The 17,284-nt window shown below is 48.5% G+C and overlaps 1 protein-coding gene and 1 long non-coding RNA gene across 2 annotated transcripts; one reads left to right on the plus strand and one right to left on the minus strand.

The window, feature by feature from the left end:
* Positions 1-1,084: 1,084 nt before the first annotated feature.
* On the minus strand, positions 1,085-16,893 carry NUCB1 (nucleobindin 1). Its single transcript, XM_082197042.1, has 13 exons — positions 16,759-16,893; positions 15,538-15,671; positions 14,179-14,286; positions 13,483-13,615; positions 12,709-12,812; positions 10,768-10,953; positions 10,545-10,635; positions 9,534-9,592; positions 8,282-8,374; positions 5,772-5,861; positions 3,445-3,615; positions 3,033-3,147; positions 1,085-1,863 (listed from the first exon to the last, which is right to left on the minus strand). Exons 2-13 carry the CDS (start codon positions 15,643-15,645, stop codon positions 1,736-1,738), a joined length of 1,386 nt encoding a protein of 461 aa, XP_082053168.1. The 5' UTR covers positions 15,646-15,671; positions 16,759-16,893; the 3' UTR covers positions 1,085-1,735.
* LOC309517725 lies at positions 5,868-7,199 on the plus strand. Its single transcript, XR_014213237.1, has 2 exons — positions 5,868-6,801; positions 7,130-7,199. It is a non-coding gene; the product is annotated as an uncharacterized lncRNA (long non-coding RNA).
* Positions 16,894-17,284: the final 391 nt, after the last annotated feature.

Genomic DNA, 17,284 nt, shown 5'->3' on the forward strand with positions numbered 1-17,284 from the left:
ATAATATGGGCTGAGAAATCAGAGGAGCTGAGGGAAGTCTCTGGGGGAGGAAATAATATGATAGGTTTTGGTATGTTGAAATTGCTAATAAAAACTTTTTTTAATAAACAGGCCATGTACAAGCCTTCCCTCTGCCCAAATTGCATGCAGGTTGTTGTTGTTTAGTCGTGTCCGACTCTTCGTGACCCCATGGACCAGAGCACGCCAGGCACTCCTGTCTTCCGCTGCCTCCCGCAGTTTGGTCAGACTCATGTTTGTAGCTTCGAGAACACCATCCAACCATCTCGTCCTCTGTCGTCCCCTTCTCCTTGTGCCCTCCATCTTTCCCAACATCAGGGTCTTTTCCAGGGAGTCTTCTCTTCTCATGAGGTGGCCAAAGTATTGGAGCCTCAGCTTCACGATCTGTCCTTCCAGTGAGCACTCAGGGCTGATGCATGCAGGGGACATGCCAAAGAGTTTCAACCCCTGACATTCTGCAACCCTTTCCAAAGTCTTGCTGCATTGGACCCCAGTTCCTGCCTTCATTTCTGCCTCCTCCATGGTGCTACTGTTGCAGGAAGTAGTTGCACACACAGGAGGCCTCTTAAGAAGTGACTGCAGATAAATGCTCTGCCCGCACATGACCACTCAGAAACAACGGGGGCCCAGCTGCATCTCAATGGTTACAGCATCCGCTTTGCACGCACGAGGTTTTGGGTTCAATCCCTGTCATCTCCAGGTAGGGTTGGGAGAGATCCCCCTGCCTGGAATGCTGCTGCCTGTCCGTGCAGACAGTGCTGAGCTAGATGAGCCAATAGTCTGACTCAGTACAAGGCAACTTTCTAGATTCCATGTGGAGGTCAGGATGCAACCACTGGCATGGAGGGTGTGTGGCCAGGGTGGATATACACACATCTACAGAGTTTATTTATTGTAAAGTAAGGATGGCTCAACCTCAGCCTGGGGCCCCCGACTGATACCGACACAGACTCAGAGCAATTTTTGCTGTTCTTTCCCTTAAGACTCCACCGGACACAGTGGGACTTTCTCAGAAGTATGTCCATTGAGATAAGCTCCTACAGAAGGAAGCAAGAGAAATCAGAGGTGTTTTGAGAGCTTTATTTAAATACAAGGGCCCAAATAATTAAAAATAAAAAAAGGTCAACACTGCAATCCCATTATAAAGGAATCAACTTTTGAAAAGGAGGAAGGTAGTGGCCCGAGTCTACAATACTGACATCAGCAAGAGAGACATCATGTCCCCCAACCCTGTTGATTTCCCCCCAGTGCATCCAGGAACATAGTAGAAAGTGACCAGGGCAGGTGTGGCACTGGTCTCTCGCTCAGCTTCTTCTCCCTCCCTCTGCTCATCTTCCATGGCAAACACTCCTCCACCTCCCTCATTAGAGCCCCACTAAGGGCTCCCTCAGAGGCTCATTGTGGCTAAAGAGAAGCAGAGGGCCCCGATCGGTTAAATTTAAAAAAGGGGAGGATTTATGTGTGTGCGTTGTGGTTTTTTAACAGCTCCCATACCTATTTTCTCTTGTGTGCGACCAGAAGAGGAGTGGGCAGAGACTGGTTAAGGGGCAGGGCTTCCATTAAAGACTCTTCCCACAGTTTTCTGCGATAGGAGAGATCTCTTGCCTATTCCCTTTGCCCATGGTACCGGGGAAAGTTTGGATTTGGGAGCTCCAGGTGCAAAGGGGATGGGGAAAGAAGAGGAAAAGGCACCCCTAACTCCCCACAACCACACCCATCAGTGCTCCACAGGGTTCGCGTGATGCTGTTGGTTCTGGAGAGGTTCCACCTGGTTCTGCAGGGCAGGAGCATCCGGCAACGCAGGGCCTCCAGCACGGGACTCGGGTGGAGGAGGAGGTGTTTGGTCTGGGGGGAAAGGAGAAGACAAGAGCGTGGAGCTGCTGTCATCAACAGGATTTCACTTGCCTCTGAAAGAGCCTGGGAATCCTGTTCCTCCCTTTCGCTTGCCCTCCTGGCGCAGGTGCCCAGAACACAGGTTTAGACGGTTTCACCTGCCATGCCTGGTTGGTGCCAACCTCTGGAGAGGGTGCAGAAGTGACCAGCCCTCTTCGAAAATTTGAAGCTGCAGGCAGAGATCATCCTGGCAGCTACACGGGGACATCGCTCCCTCCTTCCCCAGCATCAGAATTGGAGAGGTGGCTGGTGGAGACTGCAAAGAATCCAGAGCGCCATGGCCAGGCAAGCCTCCCCACTCCCCGCACTCTCCTGATATGGGGAAAGGCCGTAACTCAGTGGTAGAGCAACTGCTTTGAATGCAGAAGGTCCCAGGCTCACTCCCCAACTTTTCCATACAGTGGTACCTCAGGTTACATACGCTTCAGGTTACAGACTCCGCTAACCCAGAAACAGTACCTCGGGTTAAGAACTTTGCTTCAGGATGAGAACAGAAATTGGGCACCGGCGGCGCGGCGGCAGCGGGAAGCCCCATTAGCTAAAGTGGTGCTTCAGGTTAAGAACAGTTTCAGGTTAAGAAAGGACCTCCGGAACGAATTAAGTATTTAACCCGAGGTACCACTGTACTGGACTGGGAATGTTCCCTCTCTGGAACCCAGGAGAACTACTGCCAGACATTATAAACAGTTCTGAAGCCAGTTTTACTTGTGATTTAATTTAACACCCCCCCCCCGTTTATAGCCCACCTCTCCTCCAAGGGGCTCCAGGTGGCCTACATGATTCTCCCCCTCCCCATTTCATTGTCCACCACCCCCTCCGTGAGATGGGTTAGGCTCAGAGACAGGGACTAGCCCAAAGTCACCCAGCGAGTCCCATGGCTGAGTGGGGATTTGAAACCTGGTCTCCCAACACTCTGGTCACTTTGCCACACAGCTTCTGGCGTTTGGGAGCATATTTCGAAGTACTTTTTAAAGAGGCGGCTGAACTGCACTGCATACAGGCCCAGATCCTTGTCCCTTTCATGAAAGCTCAGAGACCCCAGCTGCCAACCACTTTCCCTCTCTCAACGGACCAGACTCCCTTATTTTCCAAGAGAACCCAGGGGATAAAGTTCCTCCTACCTGCTGGGGCTGCATGCGGCGGCTGGGCTTGGAACTTCAGTTCTCCGTCAGGTCCAGCGTGGGGTGCCTGCTCAGGCTGCTTTTGGGCTTTCCTCTGTTCCATCTGGAGCACAACCTGTAAGGAACGGGAAGCTGAGTGAGCTCACACACAAACCCTCAAAGTGCAATTGCATCCTGAAAACGGCATGCATGGAATTACAAAATGCTGGGACCTTTTCTTCTTCATCTTTTTGCACATGTTCCCCCCATGCTTTGATCTCCTTGCAGAAGAAAGGGCTGCAACTGCACACTTCTCGCCACACCAAAGCCCTTTCCCCTCTCGGTTAACCTGTCTCCCAATCAGACTTCTCTCACCCAACAGCTATGCCACCCAACCAAATGTCTGCCGCTCCCCCAACCTCGTGCTTCCCACCTGCTGAAATTCCTTCTTCTGGGCATCAAGCTCCACCTGCCGCTGCTGCAGTTCCTGGTGCTGCTGGCGAAGCTGCTCCGCTTGCCGGCCTAACTCTGCCTGCTGGGCTGCCAGCTCTGCCTCAAAACGCTGAAGCTCGGCTTCCGAGTACACTTGGGTCTCTTCCACAGTCTGGATGGGGGAAGAAGTGAGAAACAGAGCGGCTGGCTTAACTGACGAGAGAGATCGTTGAATCTGGGAGCTCTTTTAGGTCACGTGACATGGGCTTGGTCCAACACACAAACATTTCAAAGGGTGATGGTGGTGGTGATTGTGTATGTAGGCAACTCCCCATTGATGCAGGGGTTACGTTCTGAGGCAGCGCATGTTTAAGCCAAATTGTGTCTATTGCAAAAATCATTGAAAGAGCCTGCCTGCAAACACCCTCTAAACCATGCTTCCTCAAACTCAGCCCTCCAGAGGTTTTTGAGACTACAATTCCCATTATCCTTCACCACTGGTCCTGCTAGCTAGGGATTATGGGAGTTGTAGGCAAAAAAAAACATCTGGAGGGCCGAGTTTGAGGAAGCCTGCAAGCCTCTGGAAACTCTCGAAACCCACCCCCAATACAACCAAGTCTCCAACGCAATCACTCCCTGAAAACCTCCTTTCTCAAACTCCAACTCTCCGCAGGCCTCAAAGGTTGGTGCAAAGGCTCCTGGGATTGCACTCGCAAAGGCTTGTGGGATTGCTAACATGCCTCGAATGTGCCTAAGTGGGGAGTTCCCTGTAATATGGATCAAAGTACCTCTGTTGCAGATTTCACAAATACCAAGGCTTAAGCAGAGGAGGCTGGCCCATTAGGGCAAACGGGGCACTGCCCCACCAACCTCGCTCTGTCCAGGGGGAGGCGCTGCCTGGCAGCTTCATCTCCCTCCTCAGCTTCAGAGTTGCTTTGATAGAACTCAACAGGGAAGATGAGGATAGGAACAAACCGAATACAAACTCCACTAGTCTCTGGTTCTTGGGCTCACTGCCTTCCACCCCACCAGCCCCAATGGGCACCGGCAGCTACTGGGCTTATGTTCCCATGGCTGGAACAAGTACCCACTGAAAAGTACAGTTATAGCTCCTAAAAGGCTGCAGCAAAAATGAAAGGTTCTGAGCATTTTTGCTCTCCTCAAATAAAAATGTAATCAAGCTGAGGGGTGAGAATCAGAAATGGCCACACAAGGTTGCTGGCTTCGTAGTTATGCTGCATATTAAAACTGCTTTATAAAGTTGCTTTATTAGATCTGACAGTTGTTTTTGCAATCAGTTCATTTTTTTTGAAATGCTGCAAGCAACTTTGAGCAATTTATAGAAAACTCTCCTAACATACGCAGGGCAGGAAAAACCAGTCACCTTCATTCATCATTTAAAAACATCTTCTGCCCCAGTCTTTTCTTTTTAATTGCATGGCTTAAAATCATTTGACACATTTTTTATTTAAAAAACTTGAAACAACCTTTAAAAACACCAGAACCTTGAGGCTCAGGGCCATCAAAGACAGCCAAGGAAAAGTCAGCACGTTTTGACTGTAATCAGATGAAACTGAAATGCTGTTTTCTTGACTCTGAAGTCTCTCACAAAATCAATTTTCAAAAACTCCCACGCTATAGCGAAGGAATCGGATCAGGGACAGTAGGCCGTCTTGATACACAGCCCCAAACAATTTAAGACAAGTCTCATTCCACGCCAAGGGAATTAGCTTGCCTCAAGCAAAGACAGATGATTTGCTTTTTAGCAACTTCACATGCATGCAGCAAGATTAACCTAGTTTCAGAGAGTGTGTTAGATTTGTCTGCTCCTGGCCTAGGGATCGGCAGACCTTATTTAACCAGAGGGGCTCACTCTCTCAAGGGCCACCTTGCATCATGCCAGTAGTGGGTGTGGCCAGAGGCAAAGGTGGGTGTGGCCAGAGGCAAAATGGGTGTGGCTAATGATCTGACTCTTTACCTCTGTACAGTAGGCTACATTCCAGGCCTGCCAAACCCAGGTTTCTCCAAGCACCCACCCACCTAAATCTATCCTTACATATCCAAGGCATAATCACAGCTCAATGGCAGGTTTCAGCCAGGGAAAAGCACTTGGAACAAGGCTGGAACAAGTGTTTGGCCCATGGAGAGTCCCAGGGCGAGAGAGAGAGAGAAAGAGAGAAAAGGAGGGAGGGAGGTAATTTCTGGCCCCTGCAACTGAGGTGCCCCACACCCCTGGACCTGCAATCTGCTACTAGTGACCTGCTTCTTTGATCCTTGTTAGCAGACATTCAGAATATTGTTTCGCACAGCAGTCTCCCCTCCACAAACCTCCCATCCGTCGGCTTCGTTGAATTCCTTCTTCTGAGTGGATTTGAGGAACTCTTCCAGGGTCACCAGGCGGTCTTTGTTAAGGTCCACCTGCAAGAAGATAAGTTGTGAACTGACCACAGAAATCTGCCTGGGCCTTCAACCCCTCTATTAGGCCTCAATTGCAATTTTCAGCCCCTCCCTGCTTTTCTGACATTTCCCCCTCCAAGCCTGTTGGCGCCTCAGAAATCTGCAGCGTATGAGTTATGGGTCCTCCACCCTTCTCTCTTGACTCTGGGTCACTCCATACTTATACTGGCTACAGAACAACACGTCTTAAAGTTTTCACTTCTTAAAGAAAATAATGAGCAAGTTTCCAGCCTCGTTTGCTGGAACATGGAAGTAAATTTTGTATATCTACATGCTGCATTTCTGCACCCACAGAAAAAACAAACAAAAAACCCACCTTAATGTTACAACAGGCCCCAATTTAAATCAACAGAATTATAAATAAACAAAACCAATCACTATAAACCTGACAATAAAACTTACAAAAACAGCAGCAAGTAGATGACAATAAGCAGGAGCAGGACAGGACAAACAACTGCTTTTGCCACAAAGGCTTTTCTAGAAAGGAAAGCCTTGACTTGCCCTTAGGAGGATGGGGAGAACTCCCTCAAACCTCCCTGTGGAGGGAATTCCATAGGCTGGGCGCCACTACCAAAAAGGCCCCGTCTCCATTTCAGCCTTAGCAAAACTGGAAGTCATCAGGTTGGCTAACTTCCCATCACCGCCAAGCTGGAGGGCACCAGATTGGCAAAAGCTGCTCTCATTAACAATCCTCCTCACTTCAAAAAGGTGGGGAAAGCAGAAACAGAGCCTCAGTGATGAGTCAAGCTGGTAAATGTTCAGAACAGAACAGCCTTCCCCTAGTCTTGGGTCCTCAGGTGGGAGGGCGGCATCAGGTTGGGGGAAGTTCCAGTCATCTATTCTAGATACTTGGAAAAATACCGAGGTGTAGATGACACCAGCTGATGTGAAGAATACAGTGGTGCCCCGCAAGACGAATGCCTCGCAAGACGGAAAACTCACTAGACGAAAGAGTTTTCCGTTTTGGAGGTGCTTCGCAAAACGAATCTCCTATGGGCTTGCTTCGCAGGACGAAAATGTCTTGCGAGTTCCTGCGGGTTCCCCCCCCCTTTTCTAAGCCGCTAAGCCGCTTATCAGCTGATCCAATAAGCTGATAAGCCGCTAAAAGCCGCTAATAGCGCTAACCCTCTAATCCTTCAATGGGCTTGCTTCGCAAGACAAAAAAACCGCTAGACGAAGAGAATCACAGAACGGATTCTTTTCGTCTTGCGAGGCACCACTGTACGCAGAAAGATCTCAGAAGCCAAATGTGTGGGAGAGAAAAAGGGAAAGCCAAGTTTCCCAGTACACACACACACACACACAAACAAACAGACAGGCTCTGCCACCCACATATTTCCTGAAGTCAGTCTCTTTCTCCACAACCTCTCAGGGGAAAGGAAACGTGTGGTCTGGCCCTTTCAACCTCTCTGGTAGTGAAAGGATGTTAACTGGAGGGAAGCAGTTCAGTCCTCCTCCGCTCCAGTTGCAAGCTGCTTCCGTCACTATAGACGGCCAATGTTTTCTGTGCTTGCTGCACATTAGCAGAGATTCAATGACCTCGCTTGCTGCCTGTTCCATTTCCAGCAACTCCCATCAGCCCCAGGGCTGCATGGCCAATGATCAGAGATGGCGAACAGTTCAATCAAAGATCTGGAGGCAGGCAATGGGTTCTGCCACCCCTGTTGTGGTCTCTTTTAGTGTTCACCCTCACCCACAAATTCTGGGGTTTGGGTATTTTTTTATTTTTGGCAAAGCTTTCTACTAAGACGAGTCTTCAAGACATCCCACATTAGGACTGTGAACGAGCAGAGGCAACACACCACAGAGCATAAACTGTGGAACTCGCTCCCGCAGGACATTAAGCATGAGAACCCTATGAGGCAGGGCCATGCTGCGGGCAATAGGCTGGGCTGAGAGACATTAAGTTGGACTGCAACTCCCACCATCCCCCAACCCTAGACCGTGACTGCTGGGGCTGAGGGTCATTGGGGGAGTCCAAAAATCAGGAGGGCGGTAAGTTGGAGGAAAGGTACATTAAGTCCTCCCACCAACAACAGGGGGAACTTGACATCTCACTCTCAGCTGATACGCTAGCACTGCGGATCGCTTTACCACCAGCAGCCTTCAAAAAACAAGCCAAAGAGACAACGTGGTGCAGTGGTTAGCATTTAGACAAGGACCTGGGAGAGCAGGGTTCAAGTCCCCACTCGGCCATGAAGCTTGCCAGGGCTAACCCGCCTCGCAGGGATAAAACAGAAAGGGGAAGAAGCAAGTGTTTCACTCAGAGAAAAGCTGGGGTGTCATAATAAGCATGTCTCGCAGTTGGACCCCCTTTGTCTTCTCTGATCGCAGGGAGCAATGGCGCTATATTGTCCTCTCCATCCGGCCCAGATGCTTACATTGTGCATGACATGCTCCCGCATGCGCAGCCGCTCCTCCTCCATTTCTAACATGTCGTCCTCTTCATTCCGGGGGTCATAGACCTTCTCCAGCTGCAAAGTGGGGAACAAGGGCAAGGTGAGAGGCTAAGAAGCCCTGTTGTGCCCATCTCCCTTCTCTAACCCCGACGAACCTCTTCCCCACAAAAAGAAAAAGGTCCAAAGGTCCTGAATCTCAGGCGCATAGGAAGCTGCCAGTTGGGTCTATTTAGCTTTGTCTACACTGGACTGCCGGGATGCAGGTGGCGCTGTGGGTTAAACCACAGAGCCTAGGACTTGCCGATCAGAAGGTCGGCGGTTCGAATCCCTGCGACGGGGTGAGCTCCCGTTGCTCGATCCCTGCTCCTGCCCACCTAGCAGTTCAAAAGCACATCAAAGTGCAAGTAGATAAATAGATACCGCTCTGGCGGGAAGGTAAACAGCGTTTCCGTGCGCTGCTCTGGTTCACCAGAAGTGGCTTAGTCATGCTGGCCACATGACCCGAAAGCTGCACGCTGGCTCCCTCTGCCAATAAAGCGAGATGAGCGCCGCAAACCCAGAGTCGGCCACGATTGGACCTAATGGTCAGGGGTCCCTTTACCTTTACACTGGACTGCCAGGGTCTTTCTGGCTCTTCAAGCTGAGGCATCCCCCAGCCCTGCCTTGAGATGCCAGGGATCAAATCTAGGACCTCTGGCATGCACAACATGCATGCTGTATGCCTGAGCTCATGTCGTTCCCCAGAAGGGAAACCTGCCTCTCGGGACTGCTCACAACCCACACCTATCAGCCCTCTTATAAGATCATCCCTTGACAACTGGGCTGTAACTCAGTTAGGAGAGTGCTTGCCCTGCACGCAGAATTTCCCAGGTTCAATCCCCAGCACCTCCAGTTTGGGCTGGTAAAGGGACCCCTGCCAGATAAAACTGCTCACTATATGCAGGCAAGAGGACTTATGAGGACCTCTTTCAAGGTTGCACCACAGAAGACTGCAAGGGGAGGCTCAAATGCATCCCCTTCTGCCCCCAAATACAAGAAAAACTTCTTTGTATACAGAAAACAAAGTGTCAGAGAGAAACTTTCCTCCCATGTGCTAGTTTTCTACATGCAGAGGGGCTTGCGGGCTTGCTTTTGTATGGAAGAGCATTGAAACATGCATGCCCCTTCCAGCTGCAGTCTGCTGTGGTACAGCCTAGGCACAGGCTTATTACTAAGAACCACGCAGAGAACTTACCTCCTTAGTGAAGAGAGCCTCCAGTTCCTGCTCATCTAGAACTCCATCACTATTTGTGTCTGAGGGGGGGAAGTAAGGGAGATAGAGTTAGACCTAGGCAGGCCTCTCTCTCTCTGTCCCTAATGAGTAATTATGGGAGAGCCAGTGGCCTGGTTTTGTACATCACAATATGCCAGAGTTTTATGCCCACCCCAACCCCACACAAATTACGGCCTGTCATGTTACCTAAAGCCTAGGCTGTGCCTTGTTGCCTTCAAACAACATGGTGAGCTACCAATTAATCCAAGAACAAACCTTGGTTTTTTTGCACGTGGCGGGTTTGAAAAAAACCTTGCTCTGGGTTTGAACAACATTACAGCCAAAAGAATGTGGCTTTGTCCATTGTTTGAATTAATTTCAAGATTGTGTTTCTACATTACCCTGGGACCTTGCAGTGAAGGGAGAGTAATAAATCAGATCTAGAAAATAATGTGACTCGTTTGGGGCACATGTGGAGGTGAGGGAGAAGAGAGAAGCTGTGCAGAGACAGGGTGAGGCACGTTCGGAAATAAACCATGTTTTCAATACAAACTGGCCAAAATGGCCTCTGTCCTGTATACTTGAAGGAACGTCTCCACCCCCATTGTTCAGCCAACACATTGAGGTCCAACTCCGAGGGCCTTCTGGCAGTTTCTTCACTGCGAGAAGTGAAGTTACAGGCAACCAGGCAGAAGGCCTTTTCATCAGATGGAAGACGGCCTTCCCATCAGATGTCAAGGAGATAAAAAAACTATACAACTTTTAGAAGATACCTAAAGGCAGCCCTGTATTGGGAGATTTTTAATGTTTGATGTTTTACTGTGTTTTTATGTGTTGGAAGCCATCCAGAGCAGCTTCCAACTATTAAAAAATGTCACTAATCTACTGATCATCAGCTAAACCTGTCAGCCCTCCACTGCTATAAACCAGAGCTCCCTTCAGGGAAGCAATGAAAGACAGAAATAGAGGAACACCTTTCCTCCCCCTCCTCACCGTGTAATTTGAAGAAAGTCTTGGGATTGAACTCATTGGGGTCCAAGCCGTCAGTCTCCTGCCAGACCTCCTTGAGCTGATCGCGGCTCCCCTGCATTGGGATTACAGATGAGGCAATCAAGGCCAGTCAAAAGAAGTAATATCTCCCATCTTTGCCTCCCACAGGGACACCTGCATGCACTCTCCCCCCCCAAAAAAAACCCCCTAGAAGTGGTTCCCTTACCGGGACGTTGACCTTGGGATGCTCTTTGTGCTTCTTCTTGAGCGCCTCAAAATGCGCCTCCTCCTCCCGGCGCTTCTCCTCATCCAGAGATTTCAAGTACTCCCGGCGCTCGTGCTCCTTCATCATCTCATAACGCTTGAACTCTTCATGGTGAGCAGCGTCGTAGTTCTCCAGGTCCTTAGTAGCCTGTGGGGCGAAGAGGCAAGACAGGTAGTGTCAACAGTGACAAAGTGGGGTGGGAGAGCTGGGACCAAAGCATTTCCCCCTGCTCTAACCCAGGATGCTCGAAGAGGGATGATTGAAGACCCTGCAAAGCTCAAAGTAAACACAAGAATGTAAGGCGAGCTTGCTGGATCAGGCCAATGATCCATCTAGTGCAGCATATGCATACATGTTTTTTGCTTTTACAATTTTTTTCACATTTGCATTCACAAAAAATAAACATTAATCATTGACTTCCCTCCTTTCCATGGTTCATTCTAATTATCTTCTGCTGCTGCATATTCTAATTAACTCCATATTCATTCTTTCTCATCTTCTCTCAGCTTAATTTATACTGCTGAATTTACCCTAATCCTGCCAACGTTTTAATTTGTTTGCTATAACTCTTCAAATATTCTACAAACGTTTTCCAATCTCCCTTAAACACTCTTTCCTCCTGATCTCTTATTCTGCTGGTTAAACTTGCCATTTCTGCATATTCCACCAGCTTTGTCTGTCATTCTTCCTTTGTTGGTACTGCTCCCTCCCTCCCATTTCTGAGCCTATACGATCCCGGCTGGCGTGGTTGCATATAGAAACAGATTTTTAAAGACCTCTGACTCAGTTATTCAGAACAGGAGACTCCTAACTCCTCTCTCAGCTCTCTCAATAAACCACTGTAAGAACTGCAGCTCTATGAGGGGAATAAGGGACTCCTAACAACTTAACAAACTACAGTCACTCCCAGGATTCTTTGGGGAAAGCCACAAGTGGTTAAAGCGGTATAATACTGCTTTAAATGTATAGTGCAGACAGGGCCACCATCTTACTGAGCTAGGCAGAGCTCAGAATTGCACTAGGACTGCAAACTCAAAGGCTATTCCGGATTTGGGTCTTGCAACCCCACTTGATCTCAGACCTGCCATCCACCAACCATCCCTTGAGACCAAAACTAGAATAGATTGGATACACATTAAAAATCTGGATGTGCTGTGATTACTAAATGTACATGCATGAAACAAAAACACAGTATCTCCCATCCTGATCAGCCTGCCTTCCTTCAAAAGGGGATGAGCCAATAAAGAAAACACTTTACAGAAAAGCAGAGGAGCATTGTGGGGGTGGGAAGAGATTATCTTACTTCCTTGAACAAACTGTGCATGAGAATTATTGTCTTAGGAGGCTGCTCCTTCCGGAGGAATTGAATCCTCAACACAGGCAATTACCTCCAGTTTAATTCCCAAAGAATTGCTCTTTTTGTGGCTGTTTTCCTCCAGAGCATAAGGAAAGGAAAAAAAACTTCACTCCCTTAAACAATATGGAGGAAGAGAAAACGACACACACGGCTGATCCCACACTGAACCACATGGAGCGTTAGGCAAAAGGCCTTGCTTTTAAACCAGTCACCCATACTTATCGATATTAATTAGCAAGTGGAGCTTCTTTCACCATGGAGCAAAATGCGATCACCTGTTAATTGCCATGGATCACACAGCTGTCGAAAAGCGCAGCAGCAGCAACAACAACAGAGAATGGTTGATAAACAGGCAATAAGACCCACTGCTGCCAACAAGGATATCTTCTTGCACAGCACTTGAATCAGGCAGTTGTGTTGCATTGCACAAGTACGCTGTATGGACCAGGGTGAGGTGAGCAAAAACCAGGGCACCAGCACACCAGAGGCTGACAAGACAGCCACATCGATTTTGGGAAGAAATAAGGAAAGAAGTTCAGACATACGGCTTGAATGAGCAACTCCAGATCCCGGGCTTCAAACGTGTGCTGGTTTTGAGGGTCCAGATGTTCGAACTGCTTCAGCAAAGAGAGGTGATCAACCTGTACATCTGGAGGGGGAGAGGAGTTTGCAGGGGAGAGGTTAAGGATGCTGGTTCACATATGAAGCTCCAACAGGTCACAGAGAATGGGGATGAGGAGGAGCCTGCAGCCCTCCACAGGTTGTCGGACTACAAATCCCATCAACTCCAACCAACCTGGCCAAGGACAGCACACAGAAGACAGCAGATCCCCCACCTTCCATTTAAGCCAATGGCTATTGGTCAGAACAACTGAAAATGGAACTTCCAGATTTTATCTGTTCCTGGGGACAACAGGGGATGGGGCTCACTCTATGAAGCCTGACTCACGAGTCTCCTGAAAAGTAAGTGTGAGGGTGGGGAGACCAGGCTGGCTGCTGATGGACCAATCTAACAAGACCATTTTTATGGTTACATCTGAGGAAGCCCAGGCTGAAAATGCAACTAATAAGTAAGTGCAATAGGCTGTCAGGAACAATTAATCCCTGATCAGAAGGGATAAGTGTCCAAAAACCACTCAGTGTACACACAGATTAACTCTGCAGTGGCCCTGAACTTCTCATGCTGGAACCCAGATCTAACACAAACTATCCAAAATGCCACAGTCCCAACCACAAAACCAGGACCCCTGACTCCCATTTCTATTCCCCAAATCCCTCCAGAAGCCCCACTCACGCAACCCTCTTCTGTCCCAGCTCACCTTGTTCCATGGTTGCATCCATCTTGGCCTTCAGAAGCATCCGAAGCCGGGAGACCTCTTGACGCTTCAATTCATCAAGTTTGGTGCGGACATGGTGGCTGACAAAGTCCAGCTCTTTGCTGAGCTTTCCGCTCTGAAAGAAGCCACAGATGGCAGGTTTTATTTACTATCAGCCATGCTAATTCCACCCTTCCTCCAAAGAAACCAATGCAGAACCTGCATCTCGTCCCATCTTCACAACAACCTTATGAGACAGGATAGGCTGAGTGACAGAGATTGGACTAAAGTCACATAAGTGAGCTTCGGGATTTAAAGCAGGGGTGGGGAGCCTCCAGCCCAGGGGCCAGCCTTAGCCCACTGGGAGTCCAATTTGGCCCACCAGGCCATTTGGAAAATCCATGCAAGGGATTTTGAGAGGTGGCCAAGGCTGTCATATCTGGCCTGATAAGCGTCTTGTCTATGGAGTCAAAAAAGTTCCCCACCCTGATTTAAGGACAGGTTTTCTCAGTCCAAGTTCAGGAAGTGAAGAGTTACCACACTGCAGGGAGATATGCATCCATCGCTACCACAAAAATCAAAGTTCGGCTCCCAGGGAAGCCATATTTCACTATCCACCGAACCAAAACCTCAGAATGCTGGCTAACGAAGAAAACTATCTTGCTAGCACACATGACCACACAACATAGTCCAGATCACCTTGATGTCATCGGCATTGGCTGCTTGGAGCTTTTCCCGGAAGTGCCCATCTGTTTCCAACACATTGATCACTTCTTGGAGATAGCGGTGATAATAGAGACCTGTGTCCTGTGCAAAAGCGAGAGCAATGGGTCAGGGCAACCATCGGAGGAAGGGCTGTTGGCCAGGGGTAGAGTGTTTGCTCTGCATACGTAAGGTTCTCCAATTTAGTCCCTGGGATCTCCAGAGAAGGGGACCTGAGAGAGATGCTTGGTTAGAGAAGACACAGACCTGGGCTTAATGGATTCAGAGGTCCAATGCAACATAAGCAAACTCCATGTGCTAACCGTCGTCATCATCATAATCATCAATTACAAACAAGTGGAGAGCTATAACAAAATTCTGCAGTGTGACATGCTCTTGCACCCCAAGATCCTTCAACTTCCTTATCACAATCAGTTCATAAATACTGTTGAGACCAACAGAAATTTTTGGTGCCATCTGGTCTCTGGCTGAGACAGGGGCTGTAAATCTTCCCCTCCCTTTAACAACCTAAACTGCTCAAAGTAGAGGCTTCGTCCTTGAAAGATGGAAAAGATATAGTTTAAGAGACAAAAACAATTAGTGACATATATATGGTGTGCGCTTCATCAAACTCTTGGGACAAAAAATCAGGCCACACAGTCCTCTCTCTCTCTCTCTCTCTCTGAAACAAGAGATTATTCACTTCCACTAAAGTATGAAGTTCTCAATTTCCACAGCAAAACTGTGTAAGGGCAAATGCAGCAACAAGATGGGACAAAAAACAACAAGTCCAGAGAGATGTTCTGCATGTTAATCACCTGAGATTTCATCTCATTCATTTCATTACGCAGTGATTTAAAAGTTATCTGCTTTGTCTCATGACTAACCAGAACATTTTAAGAGCTAAACCTCTATCCTTGAATTTATTTTATATCTACATAGTCACCAGATAACATGGGAAAACATCAATGACCTTAAATGTCTACTTATGTTTTATAATCCCTCTTTACTCCATTTCCTAAGATTTATTATATTTGTAGTTTCTTTTTTTAAGAAACCACTGCATTCCAGTTTGTTCAAGCAAAAATGAAATATTCCCATTTCAGAGTTACAAATAAAAAAATACCAACTGATAAATGGAATGATTTCTGGTACTGGTTTGCAAAGAATAACATAAGCATTTCCTGGACTGAAATCAGAAATAAAAATATATATTCTAAAGTAGTAGGAGACTGGCTCCTGACTCCAAGTTCTGCTAACCAGGAGATAGGATAATGATGATAATATCACCAACCACCATTATACATCAGGGCACTATTCAAGAATACAGAGATGTTTAGGATTAGGATCCCTTACTGGCGCCTCAGGGGGAGTCTCCTCTTCTTGCTTCTCCTTGGGCCGTTCAATAGGTACACAGGTTGCCAACCCTAAAAGGGCAGCACTCAGGAGCCACGTCAGGTGCATTGCCTTGCGTGCCTGTCGCCGCGATCCTATGGAAACCGGGAAACACTACATTAGGAATACAGAAATGGAATTCCCAAGGCCACAAAAGGAAAGAAATGGCAAGAGCAATTGTTTCTCCACACCTCCCCCCACCCCCAGGGCCGGAAGGTACTGAAGGTAACTTGAGACCTGAGAAGGCACCCTGTGTGTGTGTGCAGGGCCAGGTTTAGGTTTGATGAGGCTACTGAAGGTAATGGGGCCCTTTATATGTCCAGCTGTCCTTTGTCAACAACAAATTGCCGCTTTTGTCTGTTGAATATATGCTACAGTATATGGTAATTTATGGACCTAATAGGTATCTAAAGCCATTTGCACATAACAAAATATGTATTTTATCAGAGTAATTGTTGAGCTTATCTTATACAGTAGTTTGGAAATGTAAATCCAGTTTTTTCCTCTTTAAATTTTTTTGGGGCCCCCCAAGAGAGTGGAGCCCTAAGCTATAGCTTGTTTAGCTTATACGTAAATCCGGCACTGCCCACCCCAAAGGAAAGGCGAACATAAAAGTCTAGGAACGGCCAAGTTTGCCCCACGTGGCAAATGCAAATCTGAAGTCCACAGACTATGGCTGACCAGTGTAATTTGTTGCCAATGCCAAAGTTCAGTACAGCACTTGAGAATACAGTAGTAATAATAACAATAACAACAATAAAAGCCAGGTGCCCTGGAGCAAGTGCAGAGCAGCTCCTCACTTGCTATGCCCCCTCAACATATCTTGGATCAGGGGGCAGGGCTTGCAAGTCACAGAGCAAAGCTGTAATCCCCGACATTTCACAAGCCTCAAAACACATCCCCCTCAGTACCCGGAACCTAAAAGCGGAGTGGGGAGAGCTTGAGTGGTGAGCTGCCTCCTTTGACCTGGAAACCCCAATCCCTCCTGCCGGAGAGGCGGGCGGTGGTTTGGCGGCCAGCGAAATGCACTCTGGACATGCTCAAGAGGGCCGCTTTGCCCTCCTTTGTGATACTGTTCTGAACGTCGTAGGGCTAGGAGCCCCCGGCGTTGGCGAGCTATTCCGGGGCTTGGCCCTTGCGCCTGAAGCAAAGGTCCCGGGGCTGACCCTTCCCGTGACTCACCTGAGTCCAAAGGTGCCTGCGACCGAACGTTCGGCCGCCTTCTCCAGTCCGCTTCCTCTTTCCCAAGCAGGCCCCGCCCCTATATCTGCATGCTTAGCCCCGCCCCCTCTCTAGTCCGGGCCTCGCCGGCCACGCCACCTTCGCTCTGTCACGTCCGGCGCTCTATTTGCGTCATGCCCCCTCCCTTCCAACCTCTTTTGCATAGAGGGCCACGCCCCCGTCCTCCTCCTTCCCAAATAGCTGTATCCCCCCCCCCCTTTTCCTCCCTTTATCCGTGTTTTCTGGTAAACGGACGCGCTAGAGGGCGCAAAGAGGAAGGCGTTAGAAGTTAATTTAAGGCGCAATTAGAGCCCGGATTTATTTGAGAGCGAGAATTTAGCAGCGGCCGCGTGTGATCTGCTAACTGGCGAATGTTTTTCTGAGCATGGGCAGAGTGCATTGGAAATCACAAGCTAGAGGTATAAGGCGCTTCGCGAGCGCTGATCCGGGAAAGCTTCTGCTACAGTAAAATGTATTCCTTAATACG

Source organism: Podarcis vaucheri (genome assembly GCF_965113315.1).
Source record: "Podarcis vaucheri genome assembly, chromosome: 13".
In the NCBI taxonomy this organism is placed as follows: domain Eukaryota; kingdom Metazoa; phylum Chordata; class Lepidosauria; order Squamata; family Lacertidae; genus Podarcis; species Podarcis vaucheri.

Excerpts from the sequence above, each read along its gene's own strand:
- NUCB1 (XM_082197042.1), bottom strand. The coding sequence starts at position 15,645 with ATGCACCTGACGTGGCTCCTGAGTGCTGCCCTTTTAGGGTTGGCAACC. Across the intron at positions 13,616-14,178 it reads CCAATGCCGATGACATCAAG|AGCGGAAAGCTCAGCAAAGA; the intron begins GTGATCTGGACT and ends GGCTTCTTTCAG. Across the intron at positions 10,636-10,767 it reads ATCCCAAGGTCAACGTCCCG|GGGAGCCGCGATCAGCTCAA; the intron begins GTAAGGGAACCA and ends ATCCCAATGCAG.